The sequence below is a fragment of the Meleagris gallopavo genome, chromosome 7 (assembly GCF_905368555.1).
Source record: "Meleagris gallopavo chromosome 7, MGAL_WU_HG_1.1, whole genome shotgun sequence".
Classification (NCBI taxonomy): domain Eukaryota; kingdom Metazoa; phylum Chordata; class Aves; order Galliformes; family Phasianidae; genus Meleagris; species Meleagris gallopavo.
The window spans coordinates 13,738,332-13,753,418 of record NC_139410.1 but is presented as its reverse complement, the minus strand read 5'-3'; the positions used below and the strand labels follow the sequence as shown (position 1 = coordinate 13,753,418).

At 37.8% G+C, this 15,087-nt stretch overlaps 1 protein-coding gene across 2 annotated transcripts in view; it reads left to right on the top strand.

Annotated features, from left to right (window-relative positions):
- The window catches only part of ITGA4 (integrin subunit alpha 4), a 33,330-nt gene that overhangs the window by 2,796 nt on the left and 15,447 nt on the right, over window positions 1-15,087 (top strand). The window contains exons 3-15 of one of the 2 annotated variants that reach the window (XM_085228658.1): window positions 4,364-4,470; window positions 4,567-4,696; window positions 5,853-5,920; window positions 6,602-6,731; window positions 8,180-8,265; window positions 8,594-8,653; window positions 8,737-8,874; window positions 9,334-9,445; window positions 11,215-11,309; window positions 11,694-11,784; window positions 12,873-12,918; window positions 13,303-13,457; window positions 13,975-14,129. In XM_085228658.1, the coding sequence (XP_085084784.1) occupies window positions 4,364-4,470; window positions 4,567-4,696; window positions 5,853-5,920; window positions 6,602-6,731; window positions 8,180-8,265; window positions 8,594-8,653; window positions 8,737-8,874; window positions 9,334-9,445; window positions 11,215-11,309; window positions 11,694-11,784; window positions 12,873-12,918; window positions 13,303-13,457; window positions 13,975-14,129 (1,373 nt within the window). The remainder of the gene's footprint in view (window positions 1-4,363; window positions 4,471-4,566; window positions 4,697-5,852; window positions 5,921-6,601; window positions 6,732-8,179; window positions 8,266-8,593; window positions 8,654-8,736; window positions 8,875-9,333; window positions 9,446-11,214; window positions 11,310-11,693; window positions 11,785-12,872; window positions 12,919-13,302; window positions 13,458-13,974; window positions 14,130-15,087) is intronic. The other variant, XM_085228659.1, reaches the window with a different exon arrangement.

Below are 15,087 nucleotides of genomic sequence, written 5' to 3'. Positions count from 1 at the left end.
TTACTTGAATTCACATTTCTTTCCAATGAAGAGTCTTTGAGATGATGAGTTTCTGGATATGAAATGGAGAGGTGATAACAGAAGTGGGGTTTTTTGAACATCAGAACTTTGTAATAAACAGAAGGACTTGGACATAAAAATTTTAAAACGTATTGTTGCTATTTTTCACTAAAATAGCCTTGAAACTGACAACAAATTAACGAAGGATTCGCGGGCAGTTTATGAAGCCCCTGATCACAAAGAACTGCTGTTGTGTTTTCTGTGTCACTTGTTCCTGTCTGATTGCTCAATAGAGAAAGAGTTGCTGGGAACAGTCTTATGCTGCAGTCATCGCAGCATCCAAAAACAACACATCCAGAGAATTGTGGTGTTGCTCATGGTGTTGCAAGGATATGGGCTGGTGCAAGAACCAAGAGGAACAATGAAATCTGCTAGGAAACTTTTGCCTTCACAGCCCCTTGGTGGTACTTCTAAAACACTCTGCTGAAAAGAGGAGTAAAGTAGTGAGTCTTGTTTCTAGCTCTAGTACTTCTGTCCCTGGTGTCAGACAGTCTAGACCACTGATTTATCCATATTTGGAGTATTTCTAGGTGATGGTTTATGTTAGATGCAGACACAGCTGGGAGCTGTAGGCACTAATACAAAATAGAATGTTCAAATATACTATCCAGAGCACTGTCAGCCTGCTAGCATGTTTTTGAATTTCAAGAACTTACTCGTGTCAGTTTAGGGCAGCAGTAGACGACTGTAGAGGGACTCGCTCTTCAGATCTATAGACCTCTTATATTTTGGACTTGTAGAATGTTTTCAATGAAATTGCTCTCAGATTTGAAACTGAGAGCTTTTTATTGGGTGAAAAAACAGGAGACTTTATAGAAATTGCCATCCAGTCTAAAAATAAAACGAAAGTTTCAACTACAGTGCATACTGTAAAGTCAGTGCGCGTTGTTTTTGTTTTTTTAGAATCAGATCAGAAAGCACTGCCCACAATGTCTTTCACCCTTCTTTTAAGTCCCAGCTGCAATTAACTTAAGAAGAAATTGCTCTCTAGCTCCCCCAGCCGAACCATTGCGTTGGAAAAGTGAGCAGCTAATAGCTTTCCCCAAATGGCAGACCTATGTTCAACCCTGATCTCAGTGATGTTCCTTTTGGTTGCTTGGCTTTTTGATCTCACTTGCATTGATCATCCCCTGCCAGTGTTCTACTCGGAAATGTATTCCAAGAAAGGCAGGACTGTCTGAGCGTAGGTCTGTTACGGGATCACAGAAACAGCTCTCACCTAACATCTTCTTCCAGGTGCAAGTGGTTTGAGGAGCATTAGAGGGATAAGAGCTATCCAATCCTTGAAAGGAGAGAAGATTGCCTTGGGCAAATGAAAGGAGGCTGAGGCCCAGACATCTAGGAGAAGGGCATCAGGAGTCTTGTCCTTGCAGTAAATTATTGTTATAATCAGATGGCATTAGAGAAGTTCTGGGAGGATAAAAAGGATTGTGGGAGGCTGTTGGGCACGGAGAGCACTGGAGCAAGTTATATAAAACTGGTTTCTCAGACGACATTGCAAACATCTGTATTAGAGACCTTGAGGCCAGAACTAGAAAAGGCTTTTTGAGTTCTGACCTTGTTTATGTGCAATTATGCTGTTTCTGTGGATGTGTGCAGCAGGGATTATAGCAGAAGTGTATCTTCCAGCTGTGTAATGTACACAGACGGGGCAATTACTTATCTCTCAGTGACTTTATGACAACGCGTGCTCCTTTTCCCTGAGGCAGTCAAGCTGCCGTGTCCTCCTGAGCTTATGTAGTGCAGCTCTGTTGCTTGTGCAGAATGTAGCTTTATCACTGGAGAAAGTCTTTATAAGGTCCTGCGCTGAGCAGGGACTCATCATTGTGTCTAGGATGTCAAATTCACTCTTCTCTTGCTCACAAAGGCCTATCATTTTCAAGACATTTGAATGCTTGCCAATCAGAGAAAGAGAGGAGACATAAGGCAGCAGTGAGCAGAAGGCCGAAGGAAATCTGAATCAGCATGTGGTGCAGCCCAGGAAAAAGGAAATATCACCCAATGAGCAGCAGTGAATGGTAGTGCATTTTCCTGTTATGGACCTCTGACATACGTACAGGAGTGAAGTACTGAGATGAACAAAGTTTCCTCCTACCTCAGATGTTATTGTTATCTGGTCTTTCTTGACTTACTGATAAAAAAAGTTCAGGAAACCTCTTGAGATTAGAGTTACGGTACCAGCCTTCTCCACTCGGTCCATTTCCTATAAACCCACATGCACTATCAAGGAAATCCCAAGAAATTCTTTGCCATAGGAGGACAGAAAGCATTGCTGGAAGAGAGTTACCAGAAGTGGTTTTTCTGATTTAAAGGAGTATTAATTCCTACACCTGGGAATGCAGTGGCTTTTATTCCTGCAGATGTTTCTCCTTATGTTTTACCATGTGACAAAGAATTACCTTGATACTATAAATCTGGTATTTTCTGTCCAAAACTCTGATACACAAGACTCTCTAAGAACACAATCATTTAAAACAGTGGTATATAGCAAAGCCCACCGTCATTCATGTATCCCCACGTGGCTGAATGGACTAGATACACTCCTTTCTGTTTCCATAGTTAATATGGGGTGGTTGTGTTCTCCAAGAGCAATTCAACAAATCCACTGAATTAGGGCTGCATGTTCACTCTAATGCAGTGGACAGTGATTAGATCTCAGCCCTGGTGCCCACACGGGGTGAGGGGTGGGATGTCCTCAGAACTGGTGCCTGCTCCTCCTCCTAATGCAGTGCCTGGGTTTCAGAAATCACAGCTCATTGCTACAGCACTGCATCTGGGAGAGTCTTCAAAAGTGTACAGTACAACTTGCTTAACTGGCATTACATATTTCCTCATTTTATAAGCAGTTATCTTCGTAAGCTGTGTCATGGTGATACACAGAAGAAACACTAGTTCAGTGTATGTTAATGTCAATTCTCTCAGGTGTGCAGTAGGTACCCTTATGAATGTAAAGCATTAGTTATATAACTTAAAATGCCTTTAAATGTGCAGCTTTTTCTTACAAGAGAACTGCTGCTTCCTAGGAGGAAGTGAGTATTTGCTGGCTTGGTAGTGCTGTAATCTTTTGAATTATAGAGTCCTTGGACTAGATGGCCTTCAGAAGACCCTTCCAACTCTAACTGCCCTGCAGTGAATAGGGACACCACAGCTAGATGAGGTTGCCAAGGGCCTGATCCAGCCTCATCTTGAAAGTCTCCAGGGGCAGAGCATTAACCACAATACTAGGCAATACTGTGCTCACCACTCTCACTATAGAAGACTCCAGGTGAGGCCTCACTAGTGCAGAGTAGAGGAGCAGGATCACCTCCCTTGCTCTGCTAGTCACATATCTTTTGATGCAGCTCAGGATACATTTGGATTTTTGAGCTGTGAGGGCACATTGCTGGCTCATGTCCAGCTTTCCATCCACTAGTACCCTCAGGTCTTTTTCAGCAGGGCTGTGCTCAATCCCTTCATCCTTTTTGGGAGAGATTGAAGAAATTTCACTGCTTTCTCTAAGGTTTTTAAAAATTAACTCTCCTTAGCAAAACCCTTACTGCTAAATAAATGCAACAAGGCAAGAAGTATGCAGTACGTGTAGACTCAGGGATTTCAAATTCCTCGTAGAGACTGCAGTTGTATACCCTCTACCTGACAGCCATTTAAAGTAGAGATAATTTTAAGATCTGCTACTGATTGATACATAGATAAGAAGGATGCTGAAGAAATCCTTGCAAAGAATGTTTCTAAAACTGACGCTAATACAGTCTCAGACTCCGTAAGACTGAATTCCAGGATAGGAATCCACATTTACTGTATAAACTCACTCTTAAATGTTTAAAAACAAACCCAAAATATGGGGAGGGAGCAAAAGGAACACTTCTATGCTGGATTTCCTTGATTTTTCATGCTGGCTTCACTTTCATTTTTTTGAGTATCAGTTGAAAATCTTTGGGCTCAGTTAGGTTAGTAACATGAACTTGCTACTTAAGGATTGTTTCATAGTGATATGATGTAAGCCATGAAAGAGATGCTACCTTAAAAAAAGTAAGATCTTCATCAGACTGAGTGTAACATCACTTTCTGCTATGGTCTCTGTAGTTATGGAGAAGTCATTTGTCACCTCCACGCTCATCATGTTCAGAAACAGCATGCTCCCCTTGGTTGCATAGGTTCCTGCCTTTGCTCACAAACATGAAACAAATATGTGGCCGTTGCAAGATAGAGACAGGTGTCAGCTGCCAAAGTTTACCACAGTGTTGTATTGGACACCATGTAGTCCTTCAGCTTGTCCTCATGCTCAGCATTGGTTTTCATGTCGTAGGCAATCCTAGCGGGGAGCGCTGTGGGAAGACTTGTTTGGAAGAACGAGATCATCAGTGGCTGGGTGTCAGCTTATCAAGGCAGCCCAGAGAAAACGGATCTTTTGTCGTATGTATTCACTGCTGCAGCTGCAAGTCTGCTTGTCAGAGTGCCTTCATAATTCTTGTGCTTCTGTGTCAAACATCATGTATTTTTTATCCGTAGGCTTGTGGACATAGGTGGAAAAATATCTTTTACATAAAAAATGAACACAAACTCCCATACGGTATTTGTTTTGCTGTCTCTTCTGATTTTCGAACTGAGCTGAGCAGAAGAATATGCCCATGTTATATAGGTAAGCATAATGCTTGAGTCCTTTCTAGGGAAGGATGAGATGCAAAGTTCAGTGGTGCAAAGCTGTGAAAAGCCTGTGCTGCTCTGGGCAGGATTTCTGCAGCCAAAGGCTTGAAAGCAGAGCGCTGATGTTATGAATGATGTAACTTTGCTAGCAGGATGTTTGCCACCTCTAAGAAAAACTGCATTCAAAAGGCAATACACATACTTGCTGGTTGGGCTGGATAACTGCATCCCAAAAATAGGCCAGTGGAGGACCTCCTCAGTTCAGTTGCTCTGTCAATTGCTTGCTGTGCTCAGCAGTACCTTGCAGGGAATCATCAGTAGCACCTGATTGATATAGCCTCTGGTTTCCCAGCACGGCCACACGTCCAGCTGCTGTTCATCCCTGTTCCTAAACCGCCTCCTGCCAAGGCCACTGCTCAAGATGTTGGGCAGTCCTTCTTCAGAGGACCTGAAACTTTGAAACAAGACCATCCTGCTTTCCTTTCCATCCAGGAGGGCAGTCTGTGACCCTGTCCTTTGCTAGTGTGAGGGAGAGCTGACAATCTGGCCACAGAAGGAAGTCATGCTTTTCTCTTCTGTGGCTTTTAGGTGAACAAACCTAGGGATGAGACAAAGGGATCCTGATGGGAGGCAGTTAGCAAGGAGGAGCAAGAAAACAGAGCTGGGAGATTTGGATGTAAAACAACTGCTAAAAGTAATAAATATACCAATATTTCTAAGGTATCTGTAATAAGTCCTTCAAAACCTTAAGGAGCATGAGGGCAAATTCTGTCAAGACACATAAGCCTGTCAGTCAGATTGTCTGGATTATAGGCAGAGTGGGAAAGAGTTTTATCCACTGGTGATGCTCAATTCATACTATTTCACTCTCATGGAATAATTTAAAGAGAAAACTGGAGTCTTTAAAGTCACAAGATTTCAACAGCAGTTGTGACCAAGAGATACTTTGTGCTTTGGGTTTGTTACATCAGTGTATTGACACTAAAGGTCATAGCAGGGAATCCACTGTTTTTAGTTTTATTACGGAACTGAAGACTGATGATTCATTGTTTTATTTTCTTTTAAGCTTATCTTGGGTGCTCTTGAAGACCTGGTAATAAGTTCTGAAACTGTGCTTCTCATCCTCTTTTATGTTTCTTTTCTATATGCAGACCATGTACGAAAGTTTGGAGAGAATCATGGGTCATGCCAGGCTGGAATGTCTAGCTTTTACATGGAGGTTTGTATTGAAGACACCAAACATCTAGTGTGTGTGTGTGTGTGTGTACACATAAGTGTATAAATATTATATAATATACATAATTATATAATATATAATAAAAATATATAATTATAACACTTTTTATAATTATATAATACAATATATAATAAAGTATAATAGTAATATAATTAATGTCGATAACACTTGCGTAGTAATTCCCAAACTAACCAAGAATACTTTTACTTTAAAATCACTTTTAATCTGCAATTAAAAATTACTATTCATGGAAAAAGAACATGAATGTAACAAAGTATGGAGTTTTATGGTTCTCTTGCTATTAATTTGTTTCATGTAACATTAACGCTCATAAGCCTTATCTTCTTGCTTTGCAAAGTAATATTCTGTATTATACAATCAACATTTTAAGACTGATTTTTCTTTAAAAAAAGTAAAAGACTATGCAGTTTGATGTTCATACTACAATGTTCTCAGATCAATGTTTGTAATAATCATATTTTGAAAAAGGCTGAAAAATGTTGTCTATAATCTGGTGGTAATTTCTTGGTGCTGAGCGATACACATCTCCAGTGGCATTTCTCTGGGTTGACAGAAGATCTATGGAAAGTGCTTGACTTGTTTTGCTAATTTTTGTGAATGTTTAAACCTGAATAACATAGCTATGTTTTATTTTTCTTTTAGGACTTAATTATAATGGGAGCCCCTGGATCGTATTATTGGACTGGTTCTGTTTTTGTATACAATACAACTACAAATACAATCCATACCTACACAGATTCAAATAACCAAGTGAAATTTGGCAGTTATCTAGGTACTTCAAATCTTTAATACTTTATAAACATATTAATCAAATGCTTAGCTAAATAGTTGTTGTCTTGAAGTCAGTGCACAGTGTTTCTCAGCGTTTGCTTTGTTTATCGCAGGAGTGACAGTTCTAAAGATGTGTTCTAATTTTGTTAAATTTTATTTAATTGCAAGGTATTCTTTCTGGTATTTTTTCATGGATTTTTTTTTAAGTGTTGAAGTCAATATAATATCTGTCATTAAAAATGGAGAAAATGAATCAGTTTTTTGATTTTTTTTCTTCCGTGCACATTGTAATGCCACAGTAGGAATCTGGCACTTTGATTATTATAGTTTCTTTTGATGTTTTTTTTTTCCTAAAGTTCATTACAATTATCAGTGTTAGTCTTCAGTAAAACCATTAAATATATACATATAAATGGTTAGAGGAGGCAAATTAGGGTTCATCTAATTCAGTTTAATTTTTTGGTTCAATAAGCATGAACTAGGTGTTGACCTTCAAATGAGAAACTGTATTTTTCACATCTCTTACCTTAAAATATGAAAATAAATGCTGGCTTTAAGAACATGAATTCCCAACAGCTGTCTTCAAAGATGAAAAAATTAAAGCTCATTCTTATCTGATCCAAGATGATTTTTCCATTTTCTCTGAAAGCTGTGAAAATCAACAAAAATTCAGTAAATGCAAGAGTAGCAAAATATGTTAACTGTCTTCCCTGTTTCAATTTAGCCATAATGCATTCTGGAAGGAATAACAATGACTGGTGTAGCTACAGCTTGTGGCATCAGAATTCTGTGGCTTGATGTCTGCACCAAAATGTGGTCCTGTTTATCAAGAGCTGTCTTCACACAGACAAATATGTTGTTATGTAGATTCAATTACAAAAGCTGATGTAATGTTTTCTTACTGCGTAATCAAGCTTTTGGTCTGATTTATTGCTATGGGGACATACACAATAACCTGTGTGTGTGTATATAAAAACATGCACACACAGACATAAGGATGTGCACAGGCATAAGTACCCCCACATTCAAGTTCTCTGCAGTCCAGTTACAACAATAGTTAGAGTGACAATCGAATAAAGTACTTCCATGTTGCACTGTGTGCACGTGATAGTTTGCATTGCGTTATGGACTCACTGAGCAACTGTAGAATACGCAGTAACAGAAGGTGTTTGCCATTTATTTTACAGACTTTTAAAGTTTGGCAGATAATTGAATCTCTGGGAAGAAATGTGTTTCTGACGCTCATTTCTACTTGCAGGAGCTTACTGTTTGCATGGACCTTTTGCTTATACTTAAAAGTTTTCCTTTCTGTTTTCATTGCTAACTTGCATGAGGTCTGAATGTCAGACTTGTAATAATTTGTAGTGTTGACAGCTTTCATACGTCACGCTCCCATTTTTTAGTTTGTATAGCACTGACAGTATTGAACAGTGCATTTCCGTTTTGCAGGGTACTCTGTTGGAGCTGGACATTTTCTGGCATCATCTAGCACAGAAGTAATTGGAGGGGCTCCCCAACAGGAGCAGACTGGTAAAGTAAGAGATTGCTTATATTGTTGGTTTGATCAATACTCCACCACTAGCCACCCATTTATTTCCCAGATTAGATTAACAGAATAAAGACATGTGTCAGGTAATATGATTTCTCCTAGGGAGAAAAGTTAAAGAAGGAAGGAGGGAAGACAGTCTACATAATACTGCTGTGAACTGCAATGTTAAAGGTACAGATAGGAAATAGCAAGTAGCAAGCCTTGTGATACTACGTGTTGCCTAGATGATTCTCTAGCAGATGCTGTAAAGAAAACAGAAGGTAGTATTTCAGATTAGTTTGCTGAGCTTCGCTTTTGGTTTCTTCTCATTTTAGGCGTACATTTTTAGCATTGACAAGCAACTGAATATTCTGTTTGAACTAAGAGGTAAAAAGGTATGTCTTTTATGCTACTTTTCTGCACCTGAGAACTTCTATCATAAAAAACTGAAGTGACTGAATTTCTTGTTTGCACGCAGCTTGGTTCTTACTTTGGGGCTGCGGTTTGCGCTGTGGACCTGAATTCAGATGGCCTCTCAGACTTGCTAGTTGGTGCTCCCATGGAAAGTACCATCAGAGAAGAAGGAAGAGTTTATGTCTACATCAATTCAGGTTCTGTAAGTATTTTCTCTCAAAATACATTGTACCACAGTTGTTCTCGTATAACAAGCTAAAAGATTTCTTCTTCTGTATCATACAAGATATAGGAAAAACAACTTTAGAAGCCTGGTGACGATCTCAGCAGCACTCTGTAACATACCCACAGAGGCTAGCTATATAGACTTTAATTCACATAGTTTTCTTTCTACAGGAGCAATAAGCTCCTGTACTCTGATACAAGCCTTCTGCTGTTTACAGGTGTTTGCTATGGGAACTTGCTGTTCTCACTTTTAAAGAACAGCTGTAGTATTTCTTCTCATTCTTACGCTAAATATTGTTAGATATCTTTGATAATGCTGGCTTCTGCAGCAAGGAGTTAAGTAAGATTTTACACTGTTCCAAGCAGTTTTATTATTCTGAGGAGTTTCCCCTGGAAGAGCCTCTATTAATGTGCCTTTGCTAATGTTTTCCTTCAGGAGGCAAAGATGATAGAACTGGACGTAGAGCTCAGTGGGAGTGACTCATATGCAGCCAGATTTGGGGAGTCCATAGCCAATCTAGGAGACATTGATAATGATGGTTTTGAAGGTGAGTATGAAAATCATTTAAAAAAAAAAAAAAACAAAAACAAAACAAACAAAAAAAAAAAACCCGAAAAAAAACAAAACTAAAAACCACTTTGGTTTTAATTCTCATTGAGCAGTGGCCTGTCACCTTATGGGACAGGCAATGGGAGCATTATGAAAGGTTGAGAAGATTTTTCCCTTTGTCCTCTGCTCTTGGTCCTCTTCTGTAACCTGCAAGACTTGAAACAGTAATTTGCTTCTTACCTAGCCTTCTTTCCCCCTAAAGCAGTCCTTTTCTTCCTTTAGCTACTGTTCCTATGACTCTTGCTAGATTCCAGTTCTTCTGTTTTGCATGATCTTCAGAAATTTACGCAGAAGTTTCAAGTTTTGCCCTAGAATATTTGCAAACTGCAAAGCAAAACAATAGTCAAGCATAGGGCTGGGAAACAGAGAAGTAAAATCAATTTAGTAGCAGTATAACAAAGCAGATATATGACACTGAATATAACGTAAAATGGGCATCATAAAACTGCAGGGGGACTTGAAGCAAGTAGATTAGCTTTTGAAGGAAGCTAAACATTGGAAAGAGTAAGTGGAGACAATATTGAGAGTGACAATAGGAAAATAAATTTTCTTGTAAGAAAAACAGCTGGAAGCAAAATATAAAGAGGAATTGGGTGCTAGAAACCATTTATCTATAGTAAGTAACAGAAAAGCACAGCAGAGCCAACATCTTCAGTGATGTAAGCTTTTTGTATCAGCCCTGTGAAGATAATGGCATGCACGTTGGTGTAGAATCTGACCCCCCCTGCAAGAACATATGTTTCGCTTTAATTAGACAACACAACTTGGCTGTCCTATTTTCATCTCACAAGTGGAGAGACGTATTTTGTGTGTTTTAGTCAGCCAAGTATGGATTCAGTCAATGTGGATTCAATCAGAGAGCTGTTCAGCTAAACCCAGGCATCAGATTTTTGCTTTTCTTGTGATTTTGGTTTGGTGATCCATGTATTATTTCTGATTTACAGATAGTTCTATTTCTCTATGAATGAAATTTCACCATTATTGATTTTGCATGGGTGAATTTTAAGATGCTGTAATTAATTCCCCCCTGCTTTTTGTTGAATGTCCTCTGGCTGTTTGAACCCTGGAGCTTTTTGTTGATGTTTTGGTAGGGACTGTTAAGGGTTGGTTCCTTTGTTTGTGTATTTTTATGTTGACAAACCATTTAGGGATTAAATCAAGTATGTTTAAAATATACTCCTTTGTACAGACAACGGACTGCCTTTATTTCCATGTTAAATGCCCATTCATTCCTCTTTATCAGCTGTTAAAGACATATCACAATAAAATACATTGTTCATTTTAGTTAATGTAGTAAGACAACTACTTGTGCTTCAGTCGTTTAGTCCACTTGGGAATAGCAGAGTGCAGGAAAATCATAATAGTTTCAAGAACACAGACAGTTGTTTTTTCAAGACCACATTTTAGCTTCTCTCCACAATAACCTCTTCAGGGTCAAATTCAGAATTGATAAGAACAGACTTTGCATTGCACAAAATTAATGGCTCATTAGCCTTTATTTTCCAGAAAGGCAGTAGTTCAGGCAGAGTCATGTTACTGAGCTTGTCTGCATTGTTTCTAATTCCCTTTATCCTTAGCACTTGCTTTTGAATTCAGTCAAATAAATGTGCTCTGATATGGCATGCGTTGTGGTTTGGATTTTGTTAAATGCATTTTGATCATGCTTCTTAATCAACTGTTTATTGTTATAATTGTTTTTTTCCACAGATGTAGCAATTGGGGCTCCACAAGAAGATGATCTAAAAGGAGCTATTTATATATACAATGGCAGGGAAGATGGAATAACTCCATTATTTTCACAGGTATGATTTTTCAATGAAAAATCAATCCATGAAAAAAAACCTTAAGTTTAGATTCAAGAGGTTTTTCTCTTAATTTAACATTCAGTACTTTAAAAGGCTCCAGAAATTTTTACACAGACTGTGATTTATAGTCTGTGATTTATAGACTGTGATTTATATTTATAATATAATCTTTACAAAAAAAGATAAAAATGTTTTAGAGGCCTCAGGTTTGTGGATATAACATTTACAGCAGTGGAAGAATATTGCTTTTTGAGGTACACTTCCACAGGTAGATGCATGACTGCTTTCAGCAGCAGGGTGGTTTTGCTATCTACTTGCATTGGATATTGTAACACAAAAGTTACTTTCCAGAAATAATTTTCTCTTCTTTTTCCTCCTTAGAGAATACAAGGACAGCAAGTCAGTACTTCTTTAAGCATGTTTGGACAGTCAATAGCAAGCGGTATTGATGCAGATAACAATGGTTATCAAGGTGATTTAAACAGTTGTGATTATTTTTCATTTTAAAAGAGTACAAGTTCATAGGGAACAACTTCACTGCTACTTGTTACTCTTAACAGAAGAAAATCTGTTATTAAGATGACATGACCTAGCATTTTGGGAAGAAGTTAAGCTGAAGACACGCATTTTTTATGGTCATCTAACTGTTATTGAAGATGTAAAAGAAAAATATAATAGCAAGATCATAGTACCCAAGAAAAATATAATTTTTACTTTTTACTGTAATAATTTCATTAGCTGATGTCACACTGAGTTAGTTTGGGTACTGGAAGCACATCTGTTGGCCAGTCTAGTGTGCTATCTTAAAAATCTCTCTGGTCTTCACATAGTCTGGATCTTGCTAGGAGTCAGTGAGCTCAGCAACACTAAGTCTGTGTGCATGGCATATATTAACCTGACTCAGGACTCATGGCTTTGGATTAGGACTGTTACGGACACAGAAGTGCTAATTTTGTGTAAAAACTCTTTGCTTTATGTATATTGTTATAATGCTATGCCACTGTACAGATAGACATTACGTCAGGTCTTAATTATGTTAAAGCATAAAGTTCCCATGAAGTCTTGTAGGCTCTGCTTATGTAAGCAGCTGTATGTTTTTCCTTATTACATTAGTAGTTATCCGTTAAATTGGAATAAATTATATTTTTTCTAGCTCTACCAAATTCTGTCTATAATTTTAGACATGGTTCATATGTAGTAATATAATTGAATTGTTTTGTATATGTGTATGCATAGCATAGCAAAATCACAGTTTTGGGTTTAAAAGAAGGCACATGACTGCTGTTTAGCTGAATTGTATTTCTGTGTCAGCTGCTTAAACTTGGAATAGAAATCAGATCATCCCATTGCAAATATCTTCAAGTCCAGCAAATGGCCACGTGACAAATATTTGAGCAATCATCTTCTGTATAGAGAAGCATGCCGTATGCATACCTTCTAACAAATAAAGGACAAGTCATTTTTAAATGTTGCCAAAAGATGAGTATGCTACATAACACTTGTACCTGAGAAGTAATTCCCGTTGACAATTTAAGCTTGTTATCAATTTTTTTCATACAGATATAGCAGTTGGTGCATTTCTGTCTGATTCTGCTGTGGTGCTGAGGTGAGGCTACTACATTTTAGTGCTATTAAAGACCATGCAGTGTAACTGTACTTTGTAAAATGCAATTTAAAAAACAAAATTACCAGCAGATTGTAACCTCATGATGTTTTTCTTGGTGTCCTCAACTTCAGTCATTTGGCTCCAGAATGGATACACCTGAACCACTTAAATGAACTCTTTGATGAGAAAGAAAACCTCTTCCAAAATTTCTTAAGGCAGCAAAGACTTTGCATACAGTTACTTACGTACTTTAAAATGCAGATAACTTAAAAATGATAATACTAAAACAGAAAAATAACTGTTAGAGATTCCATTAGATTCTGCAGAGATAGTGTAAATTATTTCTGAAGCATTTTGTGAATACCGACTCTTCTGTATTCTTAGAACAAAACCAGTGATAATTGTTGAAGCTTCCTTAAAACACCTGAAGTCAATAAATCGAACTAATTTGAACTGCATGGAAAATAACCAGCCTGCCATCTGTATGAATCTAGAGATATGCTTTACCTACACAGGACGAGAGGTACCTGGCTATATTGGTAAGCTATTTCCCATTTATGTATTCATTTGAAATAGACACATTTGCAAAATAATGCTATTGGTATTTAATGAGTAATGGTGTTCACTGATCTGAGTTCAGGATTAAATGAGAAACTATAAAAAACGGATACCTCTTTCAGCTCCTGCAATGTCCAACCATTACTTTTGTAAATTTTGAGTAATGGCACATCCTTACTAGGACAACTTGAGCTAGGTAATGATGTCAAAAAGGTGAGAAGGCATCATGGTGAGGGTGAAGGTGGAACTCCAAGTTGCCTACTGCATCTACAGTGTAACCTAAGAATGTAGTGATAACTGGTAACTAATTTGAATTTACATTTGAATGTAAGACTTACCAACTTAGAATGTATACGTGGAGCATTTTATGAAGGATATCACAGAACGTTTTTAAGGGAGTGAGTAAAAAATATGATTTTACCATAAATTCATGGAAATAATGAATTTATTATATTAAGGTTTTTATAACTTTTATGTTCCTTATTTTTTATTTTGCAGAAATGTTTTATAATCTGAGTGTTGATGTGAAGAGAAAAGTGGATACACAAGCAAGATTTTATTTTTCTGCCAATGGAACATCTGACACAACCTCTGGAAGTATAAAGATTTACAGAAAAAAAAATGTCTGCAAAGGTCATCCAGCATTTATGAGGGTAATGTAATTTTCACTATGTATTGCTCTGTAAATTCATTGTTTTCTATTGAAAAACACACCTGCTGAAAAATAATTTGTTTTGTTTGCAGTGGCATCACATAATTTCTGAAGTAAAATATTTGTGTTCATAACTTCCACAATTGATACCTTTTAGTTCTGTTGGTTATTCAGCTTTCTATAGGCAGGCCAGGGGGCCTGCTATCTCATCTGTCAGAGAAATGTGCATAATAATAATCATCACATTAACAAAGTAGGACATGAGCATTTTTCAACTTTTTTTTTCACCCTTTTGTGGATGATGGATTTAGGCCAGTTTGTAGCAACTAAGTGGGTATGGTGTGACATACATTTTCCATGGGAGTAGGAAGAGCACTCGTGGGAATTTCACGAATAACTTCAGAGCTGAATGATGTGAAAAACATGCATTGTGCCTACAGACTGGTCTTTATCTCCCGACTCCTCTGCTCACAAAAGTGAATCCTGTACAATTCCGTGTTCTCCTGGGAATCTCAGAGTCTATCTTGGACTGGATTAGTGTCATGAACGTGGTTTCCATTCTCTGTCTATAAAGTCGTAGAGACAACTTTGCTGTGGAAGTAAACTACTGGTAGAATTGCTTGAGAGGAGTAACCACAAAAACAGCAGTGCTGCCATAGTAGTGGGCATTTGGCAGGAAGTTCTGACTTAGAAATGAGTTAGTACAAATATAGTCAGTAAGACTCTGACACCAATAGTAGCCTCTAAGTCACTTAGAGAAATGAAATGCAGTACTCATGCTTGGTATATCCCTCTGAATGATGAATAAAGGACCCATCTTAAAAGTAAGAGCTGCAGTTCAGACAAAGACAACATTTTTAAGGCCATTTCCTGAACAAGAAAAAAATACAGTGATTCAATTTATCAAACATCTTAGAAGCTAGCTCTCTCCAGCAAAAATTTGGAGAGCAATCAAGAAG